This window comes from Triturus cristatus, chromosome 8 (genome assembly GCF_964204655.1).
Source record: "Triturus cristatus chromosome 8, aTriCri1.1, whole genome shotgun sequence".
Lineage (NCBI taxonomy): Eukaryota > Metazoa > Chordata > Amphibia > Caudata > Salamandridae > Triturus > Triturus cristatus.
This window is the reverse complement of record NC_140591.1, coordinates 1,277,313,680-1,277,340,320: the sequence shown is the minus strand read 5'-3', so window position 1 is coordinate 1,277,340,320 and position 26,641 is coordinate 1,277,313,680. Positions and strand designations below refer to the sequence as shown.

The 26,641-nt window shown below is 43.0% G+C and overlaps 1 protein-coding gene across 2 annotated transcripts in view; it reads right to left on the bottom strand.

The window, feature by feature from the left end:
• The window catches only part of CHD1L (chromodomain helicase DNA binding protein 1 like), a 251,044-nt gene that overhangs the window by 191,243 nt on the left and 33,160 nt on the right, over positions 1-26,641 (bottom strand). For both annotated transcript variants that reach the window (XM_085623001.1, XM_085623002.1), the window contains exons 7-10: positions 20,411-20,573; positions 19,273-19,428; positions 9,035-9,127; positions 4,971-5,067 (exon numbers count right to left, since the gene is read on the bottom strand). In XM_085623001.1, coding sequence (XP_085479127.1) covers positions 4,971-5,067; positions 9,035-9,127; positions 19,273-19,428; positions 20,411-20,573 — 509 coding nt within the window. The remainder of the gene's footprint in view (positions 1-4,970; positions 5,068-9,034; positions 9,128-19,272; positions 19,429-20,410; positions 20,574-26,641) is intronic.

The window sequence follows — 26,641 nt, the reverse complement described above, 5'->3', positions numbered from 1 at the left end:
GGAAAGATTCACTATGGTGTTGTTGTTGTTTTTATTACCATTTAGCGTCGTCGCCATTGTGTTTTTCTGCCTCTTTGCGCGGCGGGCCTTTCTTCTGGCATTGCGTTTTTTGTTTTGCTTTGCCCTGCGGATACTTGTGGATTCCGCGGCCTCAGGGTCTGACGGCGGTCCTCGGCTAAAAAATTTAGCTCTTCACCAGGTTGTAGGATGCTGGACTTTGAGAAACCCCGGACCATTTCCTCGCCTTCGCTGCCACTGCCACTAGTCAAGGAAACAGAGTCACCTGTATCTGATTCTATTGGCATGCACTGTTCACTGCTGTTAGATACTTCACGAGTGGTAGTGGCCAGTTTGTCCGAGCGTCCTTGCGCTATCATAGCGGCGAGCAAAAGTGAAAATCTGCCCAAGCTCATAATCTTCTCTGTCCCTGGTAAACTTGCGTAGTTTCCTCAACTTGATTTTCTCTTGTTGTTTACTGATCCTGTCCTCAATTTCTTTTCTCTGTTTAAGAATTTCTTCTTTTTCTGGTTGTTTATTAAGTTGTTCGTTGATCTCTTCTATCTTCTTAATGAGCGCATCACGATCGATTCGGGCATTTTTGATAAGAATTTTGACTGCGTTCATGGACGCGTTGAGATTGTTATCCGCCCACTCCACCAGCATTTCTGGGTGGATGTTGTCAAAGTTGGGTGCCAACATGATCCTCAAACCTCGTGGGATCCGACCAGATTCTACATATTTGGTCAGTGAAATCTCCTCCCACCACTTAGTCATTTCACTCCGTTGACATTTCTCGAGTGATTTCAATAATGTCTTCAGATCAGGGTTGGGATCCGTGATTGAGTTAATGCCCTCATCTTTGCGTCTCGTGGAAGCTGACATCAAGATTCTAAATAGTTCCTCGGCCTCCGCCTCGCGGTCCCGCTGGGCGTTACTGGACATGTTTGTGGGGTGGTGATACTGTCTTTTCGTCAAAATCCAGGAGTTGCCTGGATCAATTGAATAAAGAAGCACTGCCTCGATAGCATTATTTATGTGATTCAGTGCCAAACAGTGAATGACCTCCGTACACGATTCAGGAACCACAAATCTGCAATAATTAATAAGAAAATTGACCAGCTTGTAGCCAATCATTCCAACCTTGTGGATCATTCACTATCAGATTTGAAGATTTTCCCTGTGGAACATGTTTCAAAGGAAGAACTACTGGACTCCAGGGAAAACTTCTGGATGTACCGTTTAAAATCACTGCATCAAGATGGACTGAACATTACTGACAACACAACCTGATTACTGTATATCTCAAGAGCTCTCAGGACTGCATTGATTCCACATTCCAAATGGAATCTTCACTCATCATGCTTTATGAAAATTCAGCTGTCATCTGTGCAGCCACAGAGCAAACCATCTTGTACTACCTGAGGAAGGCGGAAGCTGAAACGTTGTAGTGGAAATATATTTTTGTTCTTTGGTGAATCTATCTGTTTGAGTCACTTCTTTCTTGGATATTTTATCTCTTTGTGACTCATTGTATCCTGTGGGATCTAGAGGTTTGCCCTGGCGGATATATATATATATATATCACAACGAAATCCAAGAGTTAAAACCATCCACAGGAACGGGGCACCACAGGATACAGACTCCATAGGCAATATTCAATGAAGAGTGTAGTTTAATCACACATCAGGGGTCCAGATGACGCGTTTCGGCCGCTAGACATGCGGCCTTGTTCCCATGGCGCGCTGATAGCAAATGGTGCATTTAAATACAAGTGGCAGTGTTAGTATTTTTTCAGTGAAAGTATTTTTTCCATGTTAGTCAACATGACAAGGCATTTTACATCATGTACTGACTGTTGGTAAATCCTTACTTTACTGCTGACAAGCAACATGACATCACAGATACTGAAAATACATCAACATGGTGAACAGACTATGTTCAACCCTCGTGTGTTTCAAAATCGGTTCCTGTATGCGAGATGTCCGCATGTGCAATAAAACAGTAAGTGCAAGCCACAACTCATGTAAAGGTTTTTATAGAGCAGCTCGCGTGTTCCAAACGAGGACAATCCAACAAATTGACCTCATGGAAGCGCGAATGAATCGCCTTATCTTCTAAGACCGCCGTACATGCCCTAACGCGTAGCGCTGTCGGAATGTGCATGTATCGTACAGAATAACCACATGTGTGTGATGGGCATAGATCAAACAAATGTTGATCCGTGGTCGTTCCGTATAATTCCGGGTGTGCAAGCTGTAATAGGATTGATAATGAGATGCGGAGCTGCATGAGGAATATTAAGATGCAGCCATGATGACTGAAGGAAATTAAAATGCTTAAATGCAAGGTTGACCGCCACTAGAGAAAATGTAGTAATAAGAGTGAGTGAGGGTAAGGCTTAAAATAAGGGGTGTACATGTACAACTTGAGGCAGACGTGCATGCATAGTGCATGAATATACAGTGTTTGATCGTGTAGTGATGGTGTCCCCTCAAGAACATGAAAAACTGACATATATTATTAAATGGCATATATGCGGACATAATGCATAAAACTAATGTACCAAAACGCAAATTACTTGCAATTGAAATCAATCTAGATAAGCTCAATTGTGCTAGTAGACAAATATCGTAAGGATCAATCCTGTAAGAGAAAACAAGAACATGCGTGGAATAGATGCATACCGCAGACTGAAATTACGACTTGATGCATATGTCACAAAACCAAATACGAAGAAACCACAGAGTTAATACAAAGCTAACATTAGAAATACTTAAGAGCAAGGTGAAGAAAAACAAACTTAATGTGAACATTGCAAAGGTCTTAGTTACCGAGCACTACACCCAGGTCCAAGTATGTTCTAGACAAAACAAACTCAAACTAAGTGTAGTGGTGAGATGTATCAGACCTATCTAGATGAGACTAATTATACAGGTATGACAATGCTGGCACACTTGTCACTATCATAAGAAATGGTGCAGATCTTCACTAGTATTAAGGCCGGCCGGCACCTTGGTGTTAAATTGCAAGATATATTTGCTCTCAAGCTGCCTCAAAAGCCTCTCCCTATTGCCACCATGCCTCAATGCTGGGACACAATCAATGACTGAGTAACGGAGGTGCTCTAAGTTGTTATTATGCACCTCCTTGAAATGTCTGGCTACGGGGTACGTCGGATCACTGTTGACGATCACCCTAAGGTGCTGGAGGATCCGTAGGTGTACCTGTAACTTTGTACTCCCAATGTAGCGTAACCCACATTTGCATTCAAGAACGTACACAGCAAAGTCAGTTCTGCATGTTAACCTGTATTTAATTAGAAGTGGAGCATGCCTGAAAGTGGAGTCCAACTGCGTGATATTTTTGCCAAATTTGCACGCCCTGCAACTGTGACATTTGACAAAACCTTTTCTATCGGCCAACCAATTCTGCGTGGTAGAAATTTCAGGACTGTTCCTGACTAACGCCATCACGCATTGAGAAGGCTCTCCTGTCAGTTATGTCAGGTTGTTTGGCCACTAATGGTCCCAGTGTCGGGTCTGATTTAATGATGCCCCAATGTTTATTAATGGCTGCCCTAATTGCTCTTTCTTCAGTGTTGTGGGTTATAATGAGTCTAGTGGTGACTGTGTTGTTGGGCTCAGCTAGAATGTTGGCTGCACTAATACTGTTTAAACAAACAAGAACTGGCACCATGTAGCACATATTATTTTGTGTACTCTGGACTGGGAGGTTATGATTTTGAGACACCTTAGTCTCTGTTTGCACGGTGCACATTTATTTGTTGTGTTCGTTTTTCTCTTTGCACTGGACCCATCACTTTTTTCTCATGAGAAAGTCATCAATGATGAAACAAACGTGGGCAAGCTGGTGAGAACCTACCAGTAGCTCCTCTGGTGGTGCGCCCGTGAGATACTTTCTCTTCCTTTACACATATTTTTTGTCATCTAGCTCTTAAAGAAGGAGCGTGTGTGTGGAGTGAGATAAGCTGTTAAATTACTTTGAGGACTGACTATTCACTTTCTTGTCTCTATCTTTTCTGTCGTTTTGAAGTTTTAAGTATTGGTGGCACACTGGATGGGGTTATACCATATGATTAGATAGGTGATGGAGGTTTTTGATAAATGTGTCTTTCCTCCTCCCAGTCCAGAGTACACAAAATAATATGTGCTACATGGTGCCAGTTCTTGTTTGTTTAAATAGTATTTGATTGGAGGGTGTTCTGGCACATCTTCCCTCTACAGCTCCTTGTTTTGATTCACTGCACTAATACTGTTGTCAGGAACGGGATTCATTACCAACAGATCTTCTCTGGGGAGGGCGTTAGCTCTGTCCATGGCTTTACGTATGGCAGCTGCTGAGTAACCACGTGCCCTGAATCTTTTGGCCACCTCGCTCTGGCACTCATGAAGGTCTTCTTGATTACTGCATATCCTAGCTAACCGTAGCATTTCCCCATATGGAATGCTAGCAATGAGGTGCCTTGGATGAAAACTTGAGGCATGCAGTGTTGAATTACCCGCATAATTACCCGCAGTAGGCTTTCTATGGAGTTTAGAGTGCAGAGTACCAATAGCGCTGTACAACTGGACGTCCAGAAATTCGACAGAGGTAGCACTGATGTTGGCATTGAATTCTAAGTTGAGATCGTTGGTGTTAATCTCATCAATGAACGCTTTTGCACTATTCACATCACCTCGCCAAATTAAAAAAACGTCATCTATGTATTGCAGCCAAGACACTATGTTGTTGTTGAATGCCCTTGAGTGTTTGACCATGAGAACCCACTCCTCCCACCAGCCAACATGCATAACTAGGCGAGAAGCAGGCCCCCATGGCCACACCTCTGAGTTGCTGGTAAACTTTTTAGTCAAACATGAAAAAATTGTGCCTAAGGCACCAATAAATTAAAAACAAAATGAGGTTTTATATATATATCTATTACAATAAACAACAAAACGACTACATACCCAGCATACAAGAAAGCCAAAATTGTATCTAACAAATAAAGCTTCCCACTAGCGTCCACAAGGTGCTCTCCAATTTCGAAAGGTTCCGGTTCAACACCTGAAACAGAAATTAGTTTGACATTAGTACTATATAAAGGCGGACTCTCAGTTAAATCTAAAAATAGCCATCTAGAGGAGCTCAACAATAACAATGGTGGTGATTGGTTTATACTTTTCTCTGACAGCTGGGGAGCCAGGACATGGACCTCTCTCAATGAAACACACTCTGCTGGTCTACTGGCCTAGAAACCTTTGATGTCTTTAGATATCCTCTAAAAGGCAGTTGAAGGCTCACTTCTATTGATAATTCCCTCTGCTTGAGTGTAGTATGAGAAAGAACTCTGACCCCTCTCCCATGCTACGTGGCAAGCTTCATCATTGGGGTCGCTCCTTGCCTACAAATAATCCTGTTGTTGGCAGTCTCACTAAGAGCTCTTTTGTGCGTGGTTGTATATGTGTGAGTTTGATAGCTGAAGTTGTATCTGGAATGTTTTCTTCTGAACATGTGGTTTTTGATCCCCTGGTTGGCCTACAACAATTAAAACTGTATGTAAAGGGACAAAGGTATTTTACTTAATGTCTCACTAATTTAAACAGAGTAGGGCAGAGGGGTTGTTAGGTACCTGTCTCATCTCTACATAAAGGTCAGCATGTTTCGGACTCTTATGTTGCTTTTTACCCCACCTGTTAGCTACTGGCATCCATTACCCCAGTCGCTGTGACAGTTAAAATGGAGGCCAGCAGACAACAGAGAGGCTAAGCAGCAACACAAGTTAAGCTATTCCTAACAGTTCTACAACTGTCCAGTCATTCCTCCAGCCATAATAGTAGCAAAGAAGCTGAGTTTCTGTTGCCGATTAGCCCGTCTGTTATCCTCTGGCCTCGGCTTCTCTGGTCACAGTCACTTGAGGAGTGAAGCCCAGTGTCGCCAGATCCACTGACCTGAAGTAATGCCCAGTCCACGGGAACGGAGAAAGCTCTCAACACTCCCCAAAGACAGCCCCCCTGATATGGAAAAGAGATTCTCTTATACAGGAAGGCTAGCCCAGGGAGATGCGGGGAATGATATCCAACACAGGTAGCCTCTTCTGAATCCCCAAACGGTTCAAGGAAAGCGAATTCAAATGAGTGTCCTAGGAGAGAAAACAAGAAATGCCCCAAATGAAATTCTATCCCCTTATGTAAATCTCAAAAACTTTGTAAGGATATTATGCCTGTCCTGCAGAGACAGTTGTTCCACTTACCAGCCAGATTTGATAAGGAACGTATGAACTTTGTGAGTGTTTCGAAGAACAAGCTAAATCAGGCACATCAGATATTTCCTTCACAGTCCGTAGAAGATCGAAGAAGAAGAGGCAGATCAATCCACAAAGGTTTGCTTTCAATGTCCAAACATGTTTAAAGGCGTAAATTCCACAAAAAGTCTGACTTTACAAATTTGTAGGCCTCTTAAGAGCATTCACAGTCTATTACTGAGAACACATGGAGAATTCCAAACATAAGGACTTTGGCACAAAATAAAAAAGCTGGAGAATGGTTCAATTTCCCAAATGGCCTTTTATTTCGGGGGTGTTTATTCAGCCCAATGTTGCCACTTGATATTGGGGCCAGAAATGTTCATGAATTGGCCTTTAAGCCAAAAAATAATCAGAGAGGTGCTACTTTAATAAACATGGTCGCGCATTAGATATATACGCAACCGTGGTTGCAGCAAGAAAAAGAACGCGGCCGCGAATTACCTTCAAACGCAGCCGCGGAGTCACACACTGCTCAAATAAATAAAAAAATAAAAAATAGGTGCTGCTCATTAAATACCTTTAGCGCTACTGCGCAATAACAGGCAAACGCTCCATCCACAAAAATAATCAGGGAGCGGTAGCGTGCCAGCTGGCAAAAGAAAAGGAACAAAAAGGATTGGCAGCCCAAAAGAAATAGGATTTAATACCGCCACAGAAAAACAGGTTTCAGCCACAGCAAGGATGATCTCCACGAAGGAACAGGAAGTGGGCGTGGTCTCAAGGGTGAAGTTTCTGGAAGCCAAGCACTGGGTCCATCTGCTGGCCTGCATTTATACCCTTAAGGGAGCGTGTATACATTCCTGTCCTTCTTCAGCCCCTTAAGGGAGCGTGTATAAATTCATGTCCTTCTTCAGCATGGCAAGGGAATCTCACAAAACGTTCTCTATCTCTGCAGAGCAGGCATTGCTACCCCTGACTAACTGTGGGGCCATTTGATGATACTAGAGGCTTTAGCTGTGACACCCAGCAGACAACAGATGGTCTAAGCAGCATCAGAACGTATACTATTCTCAAACAAGGACATGATTAGCTTGCCAGCCCTCTATACATTATATTAACAAGCTCAGTCTTCAGAAACATCCAGGCACAAGTCAACCCTGCACTCCGCTGGTGTAAAAGGTTTTAAATCTTCACGTCCTTTCACCCACGTCAACCATAACAATGGGTAGAGAATTGGAAATTAGTGTAGAACAAAGTGTCTGTGGGGTCCTGCAGGAAGTACCTTGACCTACAGGCTTCCTCTTAAGGGACAGAAGCATGTTGACCTTTATATACAGATGAGGCTGTTACTTAAAACACCGTCCCCAACTCCATCCCTTTCCAACCTCTGCAGTAGAGCTTTTGTAAGATTCAATGGATGGACCACACGCGTCAATAATTTTTTGGCCAAGGAATACTGAGTTTGCAGACTGAATGCTACAACGCCCCCTTGGAATTGCTGACCAGCAAATGAAACAGAGATATGATTTTGAAGAGGGCTGCCGATCAGGAGTGGGATGGAGGCTTATCAGCCAAGGAAAGGTAAATCGAGGGCAATAGTGTACAATTCCTGAAGAATCCATGCATGAGCAAGATAAGATGACTTATTTACTAGAAAATGGTGAACAAATGTTGATCAGTGATTGCTGAATTAGAGTATGTTGACAAACCCCAGAAAGAACATGATTGAACCATAAAAAGCTTGCAGGTAAGAGTTTGAAGCATGAAGAGTCATTTGTGGATTCCTTGCATCTCCTGCCCACTCCTTGATGAGATACTACAACAGTGTTTACCCATGGGATGAAGATAATATAAAATTAGTTTAAGTGTTTCACAGGGCCCATTTGCTGATATACATTCTATATCGCACTGCTTCAATAAAAAGATTTAGGAAAAAAAGTATTTCTTATATACATGTTTGCTTGGGAAAAGATATCAGTTTTCTTTTTTCATATTAGCACAACAAGAGGAGTGGATCAGAAGACTGACAGCACATGTAGGATAACTAGTCTGAGAAACCGTCTAAAACTGTAGAGTCAATCACAGTACCAAGACTTGCGCAGTTTGGTTAAATATTTTTCTTTTCAAACTGGAAATGTATCTGTAACATATTTAAATGGTCACATTAGAACCATGCATAGCAATACGATGCTTCACAAAAGCTTGAAACAACCTGCACAAGTCAGTTTTATCTTAATCGTTCATAAATCTGTGTAAAGCAATTGAAATTAATAACAAATATTGGCAAAGGCAATAGGTCTGGCTTGAATTTTGAGTCTCAAGCAAAATAGTTAAAAGAGCCTACAGCAGTGAAGAACAAAAGGCAATTGTTTTTTGTTTACAATGCATCTATGAGATAAACTGTTTAATATGCAATGATTCAGAGTGCTTCTGGAAAACAAGAACAATGTTAATTTGGCAAACATGTCAAATATTTTATCAGCAAACAAACTGCTATAGACTTTAAGGACACAGTATTGATAAAAAGGATTGCAGAGCACACAAAAAGGAGTAACTGTTTCTATCAAATATGTTCTATATTTACAGATAACTGCGGAGCAGAAGCGCTTCATAATGCACAACTACCCTACATTTGAGTCACAACAAAACACTTTTCTAAAAACTCTAAATGTTTAGGAAGGTGGTACTCCTCTTCTTTGTCTCACATGGTGCTTTTTATGGGTCTAGCTTGATGAAAGTTCAGGCCATTCATATCAGTTACGTCATACATATGCAAGTGAAACTTACCATCAAACAGGTATGGATGATCCACACACTTTCGGAGTTGAACTAGCACATTCAAAAGTTTTGCTTTCTTTCCTGTATCTTTTTCAAATGCATCTGAAACACAGAATGAGCAGAAACATACAGTGGTCGTTTTAAATGGATTACAAAGTAAAGTAAATCAAGATTTACAGCAGGTATGGCATAGAAACCCTATAGATGTGTATATCCTACTGTGTGAGGGGTTAGTGGTCAACAAGAAGAAAGGCGGAAAGTTGAGGCTCCTATGGCAACAACTCTACAGCATAGAGCCTTTTGCAGAGTCACATGTTTGTAGAACAATCGTCACCATGAAACTTCATCACAAGCCCTGAGGAAATGATGTATGACATGCTTTGCGTTAGATCCCGCAACTCTGTTGGGGGTCAATGAGATCAGCAGCTCATCTACAGAAAAGTCACCTCTGGTTCATTTTTGGAAACTGGAAAAGATTGGCAGGACCTTACAATATGAATTAGGGAGAAGGCGCAAGTAGCTTTTCACCTAAAAAGCTACCCATGCTGGATAATAAACGTGGGTGCAGGTAAGAAACATGTTCTTACCCAATAACAGTGTGTTTCACTACCTATTCTGGTGTGGAAAAGGATTCCATACAGAGTTTTCCCATGGCCCAAAAGTATAGAAATTATGCACAGAAGGCCGAAATCAGATGAGATGCAGAGCCTCTCATTCAAATAGTACATAAAACTGTCCAACTTTTCACAGTTATACGGAAGGAGCCTCTATGGAAATGTAAAATGTCTATTTATGTCTTCTTGGGGTTATAGTCAACAATCCTTTCATTAGGTTACGCTTGGATAATCAAAACGTCAATAATAAGGCAAATTCATCATGCTCTGTGTTGCCATTCGTATTTGTATCAATTAGGATCGAAAAACTTGCTTTCAGCCATGCCACATCCAGAGTCGACAGGCAGAAGCATGGATCAGGGCTATTTCTAGGAGATATCATGATTTACAATAGCAATCAAAGAAAGTAAGGACTATTGCTGTGTGTAATGAGAAAGGCAGTGAATTCCATGCAGATTTGTAAGCAGAACTGGAATGCCAGATGGTTTCAAGAAGTGACTGTCCGGAGATTAATTTCTAGACAGTTGAATAATGGAAAACAGGAGAAGCGTGGCTAGCAGCCAACAGGAATGGCCGCACTGTAGCACGGCACAAAAGCCCTCGCCGCATATCCTGCATTATCCTGAAGTGAAAACTGTGAAATACCCTCAAACGAAGGGGACCCCGGCCCCCGACTCCAGGGGTGACGATTTGTGGGCTATTCCAGGCTGAAAGTGGCAACGGACAGAGTGGAATTATCGGCACGGCCAGCGATTGAGACAATATGGTGGCACGCCGTCGCTCGACTGACTGAGGCGGTGTGCTGGAGCTCGTAGCACTCCAGCGGAGCGCTCCAAAGTCATCCGCAGAGCCGGGACGCCGAAAATGGGCCGCTGCGCATGCTAGGCAAACACATCCTGCAAATCCTGTACAAAAGAGGCGGGCTCGCAACAACTGGCGTGCAGGAGGCAGGACGGCTGGAGCCCTAACTGAGACACCGGCATACACGGCCTAGCGGGACCTCTTCGTCGGCAACCTGGGAGCAGAATCCGCTTGAAAGACAGGCACGGCGGTGAGTACTGCGGGCGGGCAAGTTTTGGTGGCGCTGTTAAATTAATAACAGTGTACCCAACCGGCACTCCTTTGGGGACGGTGTCCCTGTGATTAACAAGTTTTCTTGATAAATTCAATGATCTGTGTAAACTTTTTGATTCAAATTTCTCATGATTTCATTCTTCAACATTGTTACACCACAATGATCCCATCGACATGGGTTAAATCAGTATTCATCTTTCATATTTCATTATGTCCGTGGAAGGTACATCTGCATTCATAGGTTGCAGTTCCCTATGCATTTCAGGACAGAGCCCTTCTTCAGGGGGATCCTTTTCTCTGAAAAAATAAGATACTTAATGTTGAAGTCCAAGAGAGTCCTTGGGTCCACGAGTCAATACTGAATATTACATGTGGGGGTGTGCTGTGTTATAAAGCGGTGTTACAAGTGCATTTAATACATTTGTATTTGTATTTGTATGTTTATTTATATAGCGCATATATACCAACAGGTCTCTTAGCGCTTTACATGCTTTACATGCTGTAAGATCGCTCGGTGCGTGGACTCTAGAAAATGTAAACAAAAGAAGAAATGAACTAAGATTACCGTGGTGATTGTTTGTACGTTAACCGTGCGTGTAAAGCTTATTTAAGAAGACGACAACATGCTCCCGGTGTTGAAAACAATTTACAAGTGCTGTTGTGCTGCTCGGCGCATGGATTCGAAAAGGTCTGTGCGAAAGATGAAGTACGTGCTGTGATTAATATACGTGCGATAACCATGTGTACGAACAGGCTTTTAAACGGTGTGGGTGAACAACCTCATTCAGTAAAGTACGTCAAAACGAGATCTTCAAATTTCCTGTTGCGGAAAGTAGTCCGTGAGATTTAGGTGCCGAAATAAAAAAAATGTGTAACGCGTGTGTATCGCGTGTGAATAAAAAGTGAACCCAACATATTCCCGGTGATCTATTTCTTACCGTGTTTACGCAAGAGAGTTGTCTTGTGTCTTCGAGTCCCGTGAACAGTGGTGAGTCGTGTCAGAGTTCATGCCGGTTAAAAAAGCGTACAGAGTGACGACCGGAAATGTAAATCATAGTGAAAACTGAAAAGGGGTCGTGATTGGCTGAGGTGTTAATGGTGGCCATCTTAGAATGGTAAAATGCGATAAAATTAAATGTGAAGGTAGAAAGAAACGTGGGATGCCCTATACGTTGTCAAACGTGGTTGATTAAACATGGCTAATCATGGTCATGAATTTACAGGAAACAACTATATTCCAAACATTCATTAAGGCCCATTCGGTGACAAGAGTCCAATTTTTTAATCCAATACATTTCTATTTGTAGTAGTTTCTTCTTGTTGTCTATACCCTCTTTTGCTGGAACAATTTCCAAAACCAGAAATCTCAATTGGCTTACGTTATGTTTGTGAGTGAAAAAATGGGCTGCTACTGGAGCTTTTTCTACTTGTTTTCTTATTGTGCTTTTGTGTTCAGTCACTCACGTTTTTATTTTTCTCTCAGTTTTTCCTACATAAGTGAGCCCACATGGACACTTAAGTAGATAAATGAGATTTTTTGAGTCACAGGTAGCGTTGGTAAACAGTTTGATGGTTGTGCCCTTGGTGGGATGGCTGATATTGGTGCCCCGGATGATGTTATTGCAGTGACCACAGTTCATACATGGTACGGTTCCTTTATATGTGATTCATTTGGGTTGGGGTGTAACTTCTAGAAGTTCCTTGATATTCCTGGAGCGTTGATATGCGAATAATGGTGTGTAGTTGAAAATACCTTTAAAGTCTGGTTCGTTTTTGATCATTGGCCAATTCTTAAGTATGATCTTTTTTATCTGGTAGCTTCTGGTGGCGAATTTAGATACGAATACTGGTCTATTGTTGGTTCTTTCTCTTTCACGTGGAGTTTAATAAATGCATCCGATTGTTAGCATTTGCCCTTTCAGTTGCTATTTTAAGAAATAAATTTGGGTATTTCCTTTCTCTAAATTTCGTGAGAATCTTGTTTTGGTTGATGGTATATGAATCAAGCGCGGTCTCTGCTGAACCTGGGGGCTGTAGATAGATGTAATAAAATTGGAGCATGGAAAGAGGCGGGAGGCCCGACCCGTAGACTGTGAAGGGGCCTGAAAAAGCATCTTCCAGTGCAGGGACTATAACCAGAAGAGGGGCTACCAGCTAGACATACGGAGAGTGGTGGTATACCCCTGCACAGAGGACAGGCCTGTGCAGGGGGGGGAAATCAAAAGCCAGGGAGAGAGACACTGACACAGCTACACCCATTTATACTTGACCTCCGACATAGCCTTAAGACCCCTGGTGTTGGCTGGAGCAGTTGTGGGTTAGGAGGGCATACCGCCCCATGGACGGTGAGGATCAACTTTGAACTAACGCGGCAGAGGAATCATGCTCGCTACAGGCCCCATCCTGCTATATTCTGATCCCGTCCCCTACGGCGGGTGGCGAAGGAAGTGAGGAGAAGGCCTGAGCCATCGCATTGAGACCACAGAAGCCACCAAGAGAAGGGTATATACACCTCTTTGCCATTATACTCGATTCTCCACCCTCTCCTTTACTGCGAAGGGGTCAAGACCCCAGGAAACCTGATAGACCGCCAGGGAGACGCCCCCTCTCTCCCCGGGTAGGCAGCGGTGAATACTGGGACTGATCCCTGGACACTTGCGCCACATCTCCACATTGTCAACTGAAAATTGCGAGCGAGAGAGGGACTAAAGCAACAGTGCACAACAAATTGGCCAAATTTGCCTGGGCAAAAGCAGGGGAAGAACAGTACGCCGCACACCTGGAGGTCCCAGACAAGCAGCAAAACCCCCAAACGCAGCAAGACTTTACGCTACAAGATATTATGGCGGCAATTACAGGCGTACGAACATCCCGAGAATCTCGCATCGATACAGGGAACGTAGGGGTCTCCCTCATCATAGCAGACCTCAGAAAGATGAACTCTAGAGTAAAAGAAATGGAAGACACTACAACTGAACTTCATAAAGACACTGCCTTACTCAAACAACAAGTGAGCCAAGTACAAGAACAGCAAATTAAACTGGAGGGGCAACTTGATGAGTATGAGGGTAGAGCGTGAAGAAATAACATATGTATTCTTGGGGTGCCAGAGCGCTTGGAGTGTCCGGCGGTAGATTTATTCGTTGAGGACTTAATCCTGAAACAGATGCAACCTAAGAGACTCTTGAGTTACTTTTCTATTGAACGTGCCCATCGCATCCCAAGAGGACGGCCTAAACCGGGGGCGCCTCCACGGCCGATCATAGCTCGAGTCTTTAATTTTAGATAACGTGATGTCATACTTCAAACTGCAAGTGCAATCCCACCGATCGAACTTGAAAATAGCGTGGTCACGTTTTTCCCGGACTTTACCACAAAAGTCCAGAACCAATGCCGCAGCTTTCTTGCGGTTAAGCGGGCGATGCGAGACAAAGAGGTGAAGTACGCCATGCTTTTTCCAGCAAAACTCGGAGTGGAATCAGATGGCAAAACATGGTTCCTCTCATCCCCTGAAGATGCGTTGGACTGGTTGGAGGGCTGGTGCCGAGAGGAGAAATCGCACAAGGAGAGAAATGGAGGTCCCCGGCCTAATAGACTTGACCATAGCGCTGAACAGCCAGGCGATCCTGCCAGGAAAGAGTCGGACTCGACATCACGCATCTGAAACGACAACGCTCCTGGCTTTGATATGGACACATTTGCCACAAATAAGTGGCTTGCTGTAGGAAAATGGTACATGGGGAACACTGTGGGGTACTCCCTCAAAACATATAATTTTGCATTTGGGACCTTGATATGTATGTCTAGTACTAGGGAATAGCTAAACGATGTATTAGTAGGTTAAACCATGAGAGGGGGCCGGGTCTTGTCCCCAAGCTACTGTTGTAATTTTCAGCTTTAGGCTGGGGGGGCTGTAAACCAAGCACCTTTCAATATCAGGGGAGGGGTGACAGGCACTCTGCCTTGTTGGGGAGTGGGTAGTTTGAAATCCACTGGCAGGGGGGCAGGGAGGGGGGAGTTGCGGAAGGGGGCAAGGGGGGTATTGTTTTATATGTGTTCTCAAATCACAAAGTGTAGGAAGTCTGATTAAGCCACATTTATTCTCACTACATATGCAGGGAATGAAATCACAATTGTTTTTAAGACGTATATGCCCGACCATCATTTCATGTTGAATGAGGAAGTTACTGCCACTCACGATATGCCCCAGAGCTCCTGTGTTATCTGCTTACAAGAACCATGGTGGACACTAGGATAGAAACATCGCTTTCTGTACTCACCTGGAACGTGAACGGGATGGGGGATAAAATAAAAAGAGGCATTGTACTACAATATCTCAAGAGGCACGCCCCCGATCTGGTTTTGTTGCAGGAGATGCACTTAGTAGGAAATAAATGTAAGGCCCTAACAAGATGGGGATACAAACTCCTGGTTCACGCGGGGTATACCTCGGGATCAAGGGGCACAGGTATCCTAGTTAGAAAAAGTCTTGCACTCTCCCCAACACGTACGTGGGCGGATCCCCAGGGAAGGCATGCAGTTCTAGAGGCAAACTGGGAGTGGGGAGTGCTCAATGTAGTTTCAGTGCACCTTCCACCGGCGTTAGGCAAGGAGGCGCTTATAGACCTAGGGAAAGTCATAGTAGATCTCCCCATAGGCACCATTATTCTGGGGGGGGTATTTCAACATGACCATGGATGACCAAAAAGACAGACAACCACAGCATCCCCAGAAACGTCCCAGTACCCAAATGGAAGAGTTCCTGGAGGCCATGGGTTTAACAGATGTGTGGCGCTCCCTACAGCCAGGCATGACCTATTATACTTATTACTCCAATGCACACAAGAGCATGTCCCGCATAGATTATTTTCTGACACACCTGGCGGATATTGGAAATTTTCGTAACCCACGTGGCCTACCACGAGGCATCTCAAACCATTCCCCGGTGTGGGTCGAGCTCACATACTCTAATCAGCGACAGCGTAGCGCCTTGGTCCTGAACCCCTGGTTGCTTAAAATTCCGTATATAAAGAAGAATCTGCTTACTCAAAGCGAAAATTATTTTAACAAAAATGTCGGCTCAGTGCAGACACTGTGGGAGGTCTTCAAGGCGGTGCTGAAGGGGCAGGCGCTAGCGCTCAAAGTGGGCTATAATAAAAAACAACAGCAGGAAAGACTACAGCTAGAGCGCGAACTCCAGCAGCTGGAGACGGAATGTGCCAGGTCACCTAGCGAAGCCACCATGAACCAATTGACCATCAAGCAGTTAGAATACAGAGCCTTGGCCGAGGAACAGATGAGGGCTAGATTACTGCGAACACAACATAGACTATATGAAATGGGAGCTAAGGTGGGGAAAATGCTCGCGTGGTTGGAGAGAAGGGAGCAGGGAGAGCGATGGGTACCTCGATTGAACCTTGAGGATAAAAAGCAGATTTCAGACCCACAAGAAATTGCAGAGGCATTTGCAGACCACCTGGAGAAGGTCTATACATCCTCGATAGCGTACACGTCAGCGGACTCCTGCCAATTGCTAGCGGATATGCGTCTGCCCACCCTATCCGTTGCGGACAGGGACGTAATGGAAGAGGACCTTACAGAAATCCAAAAGGCAATCTATAGTATTCAGTCAGGGAAGGCGATGGGGCCCAATGGGGTCCCTATTGAATTTCTTAAAACAGTGGCCTTACACGTAGCGCCGCACTTAAAAGACATGCACAATAAAAGCTGTGAAAAAGGGATCCTACCAGTAGACCAACATCTGGCTTCTATTGTAGTCATTCGGAAACCGGGAAGGCCTGCCAATAGTTGCTGTTCATATAGACCGATTTCTTTAATCAATGTTGAAGCAAAAATCCTGGCAAAACTCCTGGCCTCCCGCTTAATCTCCATAATCCCATCTTTGGTCCACCCCGACCAACACGGCACTGAATATCCGCCGCCTTCACGATGTCTTGGGGGCGACAGAAATACATAGCAGTAGATGCAGTAGTGTTATCCCTGGACTATATAGAATGGCCAGATCTCTTTGAAGTGCTGGGACACCTGGGGTTCGGCCCAAACTTTTTGGGCTGGATTAAGTTACTCTATACCAAACTGAGGGGCCAAGTCAGGGTTAACAATCGCACGTCCAGAACTTTTACGTTAGAAAGAGGCACCAGACAAGGGAGCCCCCTGACCCCCTGATTTTCTCCCTAATGATGAAACCATTGGCATATTGAGTGATAGGTGATGTACTGCTTAGAGGGCTGAAATGGACGGACGGACATGAAGACAGGATATCGTTATATGCGGACGATATCCTGTTATACCTGGCTTCCCCCTATAAATCACTGCACAGAATTTTAAATATTTTTACGAACTTTGGCAAATAATACGGTTATTCAATTAATTGGACCAAATCGATACTTTTTGGCCTTCAAGGTCCAGTTCCCAAACTTCTCCCAGGCTGCGCGGTGGAGATAGCCCTCAATGGATTCCGCTACCAAGGGGTCTTTATAACCTCAGATCCCCAAGTCTTCCATGATAAAAAACCTTGCCGTTCCTTTGGATAGGCTGCGTAGTGATGTTAAACATTGGAGATCCTTGCCCCTTTCTTTGCTGGGTCCAGCAGCCCTATTTAAGATGTTGGCTCTCCCACGTTTTTTATACATCCTTCAAAACTGCCCCTGCAAGGTTCCCGATTCCTACTTCAGGAGTGTGGAGAGTGAAATTAGAACGCTACTGTGGAATGGAGGTGCACCTCGTATAGCGCTAAATAAACTAACCAAGGGGTGGTATGAAGGAGGGATTGCCCTCCCTGATATACGACTTTACTATTGGGCCTCGCAGCTGGTGGTAGTGAATCACTGGATATACCGCTCCCGATAGACCCTGCATACATGTTGGATAAATATCAGATGGGTAGGGAGGGGTGCCTAAGAGCCCTGTATACAAAAGTCAGGAAAAGGCGACTTGGTTGGACTGAAGTGCTGGCCCAGGCCACGCCACTGTAGTCTACTCAAAAACTAGGACTTTTGTGCCACCAATCAGGATTTGATAAATAGGACACAATAGGAATATCCACCATAGGCCATCTGGTAAAAAAGGGCAAAATCCTCACATTTGAGGAGTTACGGGAGAAGTATGAAGGAGGTTTTTCATTATATGCAGGTCCGTCATGCACTCACAACAGTACTCCCGGATTTAGGAAACTTACCGGAATCGTCCCCTTTAGAAGATAGGCTGCTCTCTGAACCGATCTTAAACAAAGCTATATCATTAACGTACCGAAAATTATGTAATAATCTTCCAGACCCGTTCCACACTCTTCGAGAGAAGTGGCAAGCTGACGTAGGGCATATTGAAGATGAGGATTGGCAAATAGCATTGATTTCCCAGAGAGAGGCAGCTATTGCTCTCCGTCTCCGTTTGATCCAGTTAAAAATCCTACACAGGACATATCTAACTGGGGTCACTTTAGCGAAAATGGGTGCCAGACAGGATACACTATGTCTACGAGGCTGTCACAAAGAGGCAACTTTTTACCATACCATATGGGACTGTCCACTAATAAGACCCATATGGGATAAGGCGACCAAACATATACAGGATGCACTAGGGAAACAGATAAGCCTTACACCACCACTGGGGCTCCTCAACATCTGGGAGCACTAAATCTTTCATTACCTCCTCTCAAATAGAGTGGGTCAATGACCTCTAAAAGAAGAAACAGAGGAGGGAGGACTGGAGCTTTTTCAGACCAGCTCCAAGGGAGAAGGCCTCCTACAGCAGGTCTGAAAGCAGGATTGTTCTTGTAAACTGTAAATTGACTTGTTCAGAGAATCGAAATTAGCCCTTAAAAGAGCTCAGAGAAGACCCAAACTGTGCAGAAAGGTTGGCAGTGCCATGGCAATAGTAGTACTGTTTCCTCAACGTATGTGCCTTGTTAGTACTGTCTATCTCTATATCTCACCTGGAAACATCCAACTTACTGCACATTGTCCAAGGAGCTGTTATGTCATACTAGATGCCAGGAGTCAGAAGCACTCTCCTAGCATGCTCCACAGGTGTAGGCCATATCGTTATATATATGGCTGACAAAAGCTCTGAAAGCCCATAACACAGTATTAGATTGTACAAGCATCTTGGCCACGCGCTGTGTGGAGCAGGCACTGCTGTGATCCATGCTTTAAATCTCAGAGACCATAAAAGACCAAAAGGTTGGTCCAGGAGGACCAGGCCGACAGAAACAGGGACGTGGGCAAAAAGTTTGGGAGCTCCAAGGATTACTAGATATGCATGTCAACTTCAGTCCAAATGTCTTCCAGAAAAGGAATCACAAATACAGCAGGTCCGGTGATTCTAAGATGGCAAATAAAATGTACATCAAGGTCACTACGGCTGCTAGTGACTCGGAGGAAATATGTTTCTATTGCCTGCAGTGTAATAAAAGACAAATCGGGATGGCGGGTCAGAGACAAAAAATTCCTAACAGTTTTTAAACTAAGCAGGGAAGATCACTAGGCAAGATGGGCTTTATTGTAAAATTATACAGCACTTTATTATACAGCATTTTACCTGGATCTTTAGTCAAAATGACTTTGTAAAATCTTTTTTGCAAGGCTGACATCCCATGGTACACCACAACTTCAGTCTTCTTAGGAAGGTCGACAGCTACTTCAGTTTTGACTCTCCTGAGTAAGAAGGGTTGCAGTAAGCTATGAAGTTCTCCAGCTACATCAAAAATCATAATAAAAGGAGTAGAATTGAAGATTTCTGCTACTAAATTATCACTTTAAAATATCTTTATATTAAATCTGTGGTCTCTGATAATGCGAACCAATGCAAAAATACAGATACAAAAATGTAATGCAGCAGCAAACTAATTAAATGCCACAGTTTTGTGCTTTAATCAGCACTAGCAGGCTAGCATGCAATCAACACTGGGGTGGTGAGACTCTATTAAATATAGGTTAAAGGATACACAAGTGTAAGATTATTGGAATGATGCAACTCAACAAGGAGCACTGTTACCATATAGCAACACACAAAAGGCAAGAAATATCTTTTTTACAGAGAAACATAGAGGTACATCATTCCTTCTAACATATGGCATCCATAGCTACTAAAGGGTCCTATATTCTGTTTGACATTTTGATCCAATCCAGTTTTTTTTTTTAAATTATTTTTTAAACAAAACTACCTTCCATTTTGGGACTTGAAGGAATATGCCTTAAATGGAAAAAACAAAATTACAAATCCTAGAATGCTAAGTGGCTTGGGGTTAAAAGTTACGAGTGACTACTCGTGTGACACATGATCATAAGCCAAATGGAATCTATCGGTTCAAGGGGAAAGAGGAGAACAAACGTTCATCTCTGAAACGATAAGCATATACCACGAGAAATGTTAAGATAAAATTGAACTCAATCATTTCCAAACTTTACTAATTGGGGCCCTAGTTCTCATTAGTTGCTAACCTTAGTGTGAGTGGGCAGGCCTGCACTGCTTCTTAAAATGCCTTCAACTACTTGAAAACTAATAAGAACGTATTTTTATACATAACGCATTTATACCCTTTCTAAGCACTGTCCCGAGGGCGCCCAGTGCCAAGTTGCCCGCGATGTATTAAAAAACTGTTTCAAGTTGTAGAAGGCCTTTTAAAGTGTCCGACTTACCATCGTTTGAAAGCGTAGACAAATTGAACCATTCTTACCCTTTTTGGTGTTCTTTTCGATCCCACGGTAACGGTGAACAAATTCCTCAACTTGATTTCGGGGAAACATGCTGGGCTCAATGAAGCTGAGGAGCGAGTGCAGTTCTTCAAGGCTATTTTGAACTGGAGTACCCGTGAGCAGAACTCTGAAGCCCACTGAAAACTAACGACAGAAAAAAGAAAAAACCAAGAGAAAGGCAAACATTAAAACAACATCAGAACAACTTTTAGGATGGCCATCATATCATCAACAATCAACGACAGGCACACAGCTTGGCTCTTTGAAGCATGAGATGACTGCTTGTTCCAACTAACTCTCTCAAGCAGAAAACACATTCTTACTAATTGGTCCCAGAGCTCTGTTTCTTCGTTACCAGACGGATACTAGCTACCTAAATACTAAAATTATTATTGCCATGAAGCTCTGGACTGATAAAGGTGTAAGAATTAATACTGTGGGCTAAAGTGCAAAGAAAGGTGGGAAAGAAAACAAACTATGACCACATATGCAATATCCGGTGGCTTCTATTTGATTTATTTTTTTGTTTTTTTGATACTGCACTACTAAACTCTGTAGTGTCACAGAGCGTCCTAAAACAAGACTCATTTTGAAGACAGAAACAACTTTTAGGACATCTGAATTGTGAGATGCATTTGTGTATTAGGTACAATAGTGGAGGCAAGTAACAGATGTATGAGAGTGAAAGAAATTTATTACGGAAAAAATTGCAACAATTGTATGCATTTGTTTTAAAAGTTCAAGAGTACTAATTACAACAGGCTAATCAACATACAGTAATTGTCAATGTAAATAAATCTTTGTATATATAAAAAAGGTTAGAATATAAACGAAAGGGCATAGGGGAATAGCAAGAATCAATTAAGACTATACGGCAAAAAACTGAGAAGTAAGAGATGTATACATTCATAGTGCACAGCAATTGCGAAGTATGAAGATACAAGTAAACAAATACAAATTAATGATGTTAGTATAAACCTCGGAAAGGAGATGCACATACGGCATATGCACATTAGTTATCCAAATAAATGAGAGAGACATTTGCATTCAGCAGCAATGTAGCATTATAGGGCAGGCAGGCTATATTTGAATTTGTAGTAATCAGCCCATGTAGAAATAGGAGGAGATGAACTAAATGAGGTAAAATGACAAGTAAAATTAAACTATGCACAGCCTCCAGCGAGGAACATTCACATTCAATGGGAGCAGACAGTAAGGTGAGATAAAAGTACAGACCCGCTGATCATAAGAAAGGTATGTTCATGTCAGGCCAGGCTTGGTAGATCATTCTTTAGATCAGAGCTGACGATTTATGAACAAGCAGCAATTAGACATAAGATATATTGCCTAGCTTTAGATTTTTAATCATATTTTTATGGCTTGTCGATCAGAAAGTAAACTGCTCATGGAAGTTCCTACAAATAAACAACCCCGTTTTGGTGGTTAGGCACTTTATGTGCTCAGTACTAATGGCAGAAACACATTCCCTCATGTTCAGTGTCCAATTTACTACATAACAATGAATTTAAGGAAGAACTGAAAAGTCAACTTTTACCTTAAATGACTCTTTCATTCAGAGCCCAACTCTTCCTTCATCAGATCCTAACGTGAACTGTAACTGGACTATATAAGGGCCTATCCAGATCATACATAATGGCAACGAAATCTACAGACGTGAATCAGAGCTTGAAAGGGTACATTGTAAAAAATAATAATAATCTGCGAGTCACAGATTCAACTGGTCAGAGTTTTCCCAGCACAAGTTAGTGGTGCATCCACGCTGGCAGAGACATGATGCAACGTTTTACCCTCGGATATACAAGTTTAGAGGATGGACTTTTTTGAGTTTTCTTAAAATAAGCTCTAGCAGGTGCCTAGTCTGAGATCACGAGACAGAGAAAGGATGGCCCAAATAGATGAGGATGCGGATATGCAAGCAGTTCTCAGTTTTTCAAGCCTCGAGAGCCAAGACGTAAAAGAAGATCAACATCAGAGACAGGCATTTCCGGTGGGCAATGCAGGGCTCAGCAAACACATAGAACAAGAAACTTTAGAGACATGGATCAATGACACTAAATGCCAAGAGGCTGAGAAAAAGGTAGTTGGCGGAACAGCAAGAGACACCTCCATAATACATCAATGAAGTGAGTAGAAACATGAAATGATCTCAGCCTGCGGGTTAGTGACTACTGGATGTCATGCTAAGTGGACAGAGTTGCACTGAAGCTGCAAGGTGCCACCTAACCCTGTTGGAGATGGAGAGCCACTGCAGGGATAAACTTTCCTGGACCAATCTGACACCTCGAGGAATAATCATAAAGTAAGGAATCCGCGGTAAAACCTTATGCCTCAGAAACAACCTGATAGATTGAACTGATTTATCTGTAAGGCAGCAAAGTTTGATTCAAGGATATTGTTATGTGAGGAAATAGAGGAGAGGAAATAGGAAAACGGAAGTGCACACATCAGATAACAAGTTTTTGTGAGTCTAAAATGGACGTCTTTGATTGTAGGGATTATGGTAAGTTTTTGTTAGCTGCTGCTAAGAGAAATGCTGCAAGCATGAAGTGAGGGGGATATCAGCAACGTCCCATCATGCGTCCATCATCTTTATCACTTTTATTGCCTTAGGAATACCTGTGTCCTTCTTAGTGACCCGGAATGTCTCAGCTACATCTTTGACAAATAACTCTACCCAAGCCAAGCTAAGAAACCAGGATCTTCCCTGGACACCAACCTCACCCTCCAGGAACACATTGCCAAAAAAACAAGGATGGCCTGGTAACAGTTCTCTCTTCTAAAGAAAGTGAAACCGTTTCTTACAGAAAGTGACTTCAGAATTGCTGTTCAAGCCCTCGTACTCTCACATGTGGACGGTGGAAACACCCTACCCCATATGCCGCACTGGCACCCCTTGAGGGAATCCTACGAGGCACATCACATCTCATCATGGCCTGAAGAAATATGATCACATCACTCCATTATGATGGAGACATCATCTTCAAAACCAGCTGAATTGTTAGCAAAGCTATTATGACCAGCACTCCAGCTTATTTTGCAGAAAACCTCACCATGTCTGTTGTTTCTTGACACGCCCACAGTTAGGACACTGTCAGACTTAAAAGAATAAAAAAGAAAAAACAAGGCAGCAGGCCTTTTCCACGTGTGCACCTAGGATAGGGATCAACATCCCCATATCCATAAGGAATCAGGACTGCTCCAATGCTATTTAGGAAAGAGTTGAAGATGCACCTCTTTTAAGAACACTACATCACAATGCCTGAACAGTTCACAAGCCAGCTACCTCTCCTACTACTTGTTTCCTTTGTGCCTGCCTTTGATCCTGTACAGCGTTCCACTGCCTTTTGGCTAGGTTCGTGCTATAGAAATACAACATGCCTACACTTTTCAAGGGATCAGGGGGCTTTCTCCTTGTTTTGTTTGCAATAATCTTTTTACAATGAGTTTTCACAGGACACGTTTTAGCAGCACCGTCCATATCAGCAACTAAAGCAGCATCATTTACAGGTGGTTTTAAGGGTCAAATGGCTTTTGTTAACATCCCATCTTTTACATCTCTAGCATGATGACACGCAATAATTGATTGACATCAGCCCATTTAGGATTATAACACTGGAAGACAGTTTGTAACTCTTCTCGACATAGCTATGGATTATCCCCTATTTTGAAGAACTTCCAGGTGATTCTCAAAAGGTTAGATGGGAACCACAGAACCTGAATTGCCCGCGTCCAAAATGTACTTGTAAGTGTTAAAGGGCACTGGGCTGGACATGTGAATAGTCAGTTGGATAGCTGCTGCCCCCATCAGTAGATGTAAGAGCTCATCTTTCTGCTATAAGCACACATTTCAGATCTCTCGCCCTTGTCCTGTAGTCTGTCTTAGTTTATTCAGAGAAATAGCCGGACTGCATGCCTGACTGCTCTGAACCAATGTTTTGGACTAGTGTGGTAACATGAGGTTGTTGCAAGTGTGGTATATGTGGTCTTGCTGTCAGCCTCTCCTCTCACTCTTATTGCACTGCTATTAGCGACACTTTTGCTCACTGCACTCGCCTGCCCAGTCCCTGCTTGTGCCCCTCGAACTGGCTGTTTGGTTTGTGATGCACTTTTCCCAGGTGCCGCTTATGGTTCACTCCCGGCATCTCCTGTTCATACGGGAAGATTCTGAATATCTAAGATATCCTCCTCATAGACTGCTTCACAAAAATGATAAACCATTTAGGCAAATAAATAAGACTACGGCCGAGCAGTAGAGGCACTAGCCATACGTTTGTCCCTTAAGCGACTGATTTGGTTTCTCTGTGTCTTATGGCTCTCTTTCAATCCCTACACCTGAGATTACGGACTACGCGTCATGGCTTGCGTGTGTCAATTTAGAAAGGCCAACCATAGCTGAACTGTTCTTAATTTATTTTAGTCTCTTTTTGAAATTATTCACATGTTCAATATTAAAGGTGACTTCTTGTGCAAACAACTTTTTCACCATCATTCTTAAAGCATTTTAACTAAATCTCGGTATACCTGCACATGCTCTTACCATACTGGCACTACGTAATAGATGTGATAGTCCCTTCGGGTGGGTCTTTTTCAGTTTTTAATCTCTGGCCCCTATTCTCCTGCATGTACCGCCAGTCACAACCATAAACACACAGCTTTGTGCAGCAGCTCCTTCCGTGTAGGGGGTTGGTTAGAAGGGTAGAAAGAGAAAGGGAGGGTCTGACATCTCTTTTAGCCATCAATTACAGAGGAAGGGGTTGGAAAGTTCACTGACACTTCTTCACCTTCGAACATTCTTTGGTCAAAGCGTTTTGGAGCTCGCTGAGGGGTCTGGGGTAGCTGAAACAGTGTACCTATTCCAACAGCATTCATCCACTAGGGTCTGCCCTAGGATACTAGACAACACTTCCTTCTCACCTCTAGAGCCTCTTACCCTTACAACATATGTATTGTTGCGACTTCTAGCTTCCAAATCTCAGGACTCCTCCCTATTCCTAACTTAAACGCTAAATAAATTAACTACAGAGAGTAAACAAGCAAACTCATATTTCGACAGTTAGAAGCGCGCTGAACACTGTCCAATCTGATCCGCGGATATTTCTCATTAATAAAAAAAAATTAATTGTAAAAGAGATTTGGCCCAGCATCCCCAGCTCTGGTAGGAGGACATTCAAAAATTGGAACTAGTCACTGCGCTCAATACCTTTGCCGGGAAGATTAATTAATTCTACAATCCAGAAGATATTGAAAAGGTTTCTAGATGCTAGAAGCGTCAGCAATAGGTATCAATCAATCAAAACACTAGTCGTAAATTTGATAAGGAAGAAGCAATACCAAAGAATGATCTCTAGACAGCATCAATGAAAGAACATTTGAAGTGCTACCAATATACCAAAAAGTGGATGGAGAAGGGCAGACACCAAGCAGGGCTAGATCTAAGGGAATAGACAAGGCTTGGTCTCCCTTCGTAAGTGATTAGGGCTCTGAATGTATCTGTGTAAGGAACTCCATGCACATGCATAAGTAGAATATTCCTTGTGGCGCCCGCTTTCCATTCGTGCCACAACACTATACAATGACTATCCAGGTGCTTAGTTTGGAAGCTTGGGGCAGGTACCAAAGCCTGCTCATGTACGAAGTTTCTATTATGATACTTCCACTTATCACCGCACTAGGTGCAGTTACCGATGTTTTCTTCTATATTGCTACATACTTTAAGCAAATGTTACCGCCTCGATTTCCCTAATCTTAGGGTAGGCAAGTCAATGGAGATGGTATTTCCAGTCCACCTGGTTAAATATGAACCACTTTTGTGTGCTCAGGACAAGTCTTGTCGAGTGCTGATCCAGATATCTTCAAGCTCTACCTCATAAACAAGACTCACTCCTTTTTGGAGGTTGGCTAGCACATAACTGAAGACAGCACTTACTGCTACACCTCCGCCCTCAAGTTCTTGACCAATTTACTATTTAGTAACATGCACTTGTGCCTCCTCTCTATATCAAGCATTGGCATAGCATAGCCAATAGGTCTTGCCTTTGGGACCTTATAAGTGTTTAGCCATGCAACAGTTGATGTTGTTGCACCAAGGATATTGTGCTGGATAACTAAACACTTATAAGGTCCCAAAGGTGAGACCTATTGGCTATGTCAATGCTTGTTTTTTAAGTCCATGAAACCTTTGTTTCAAACCC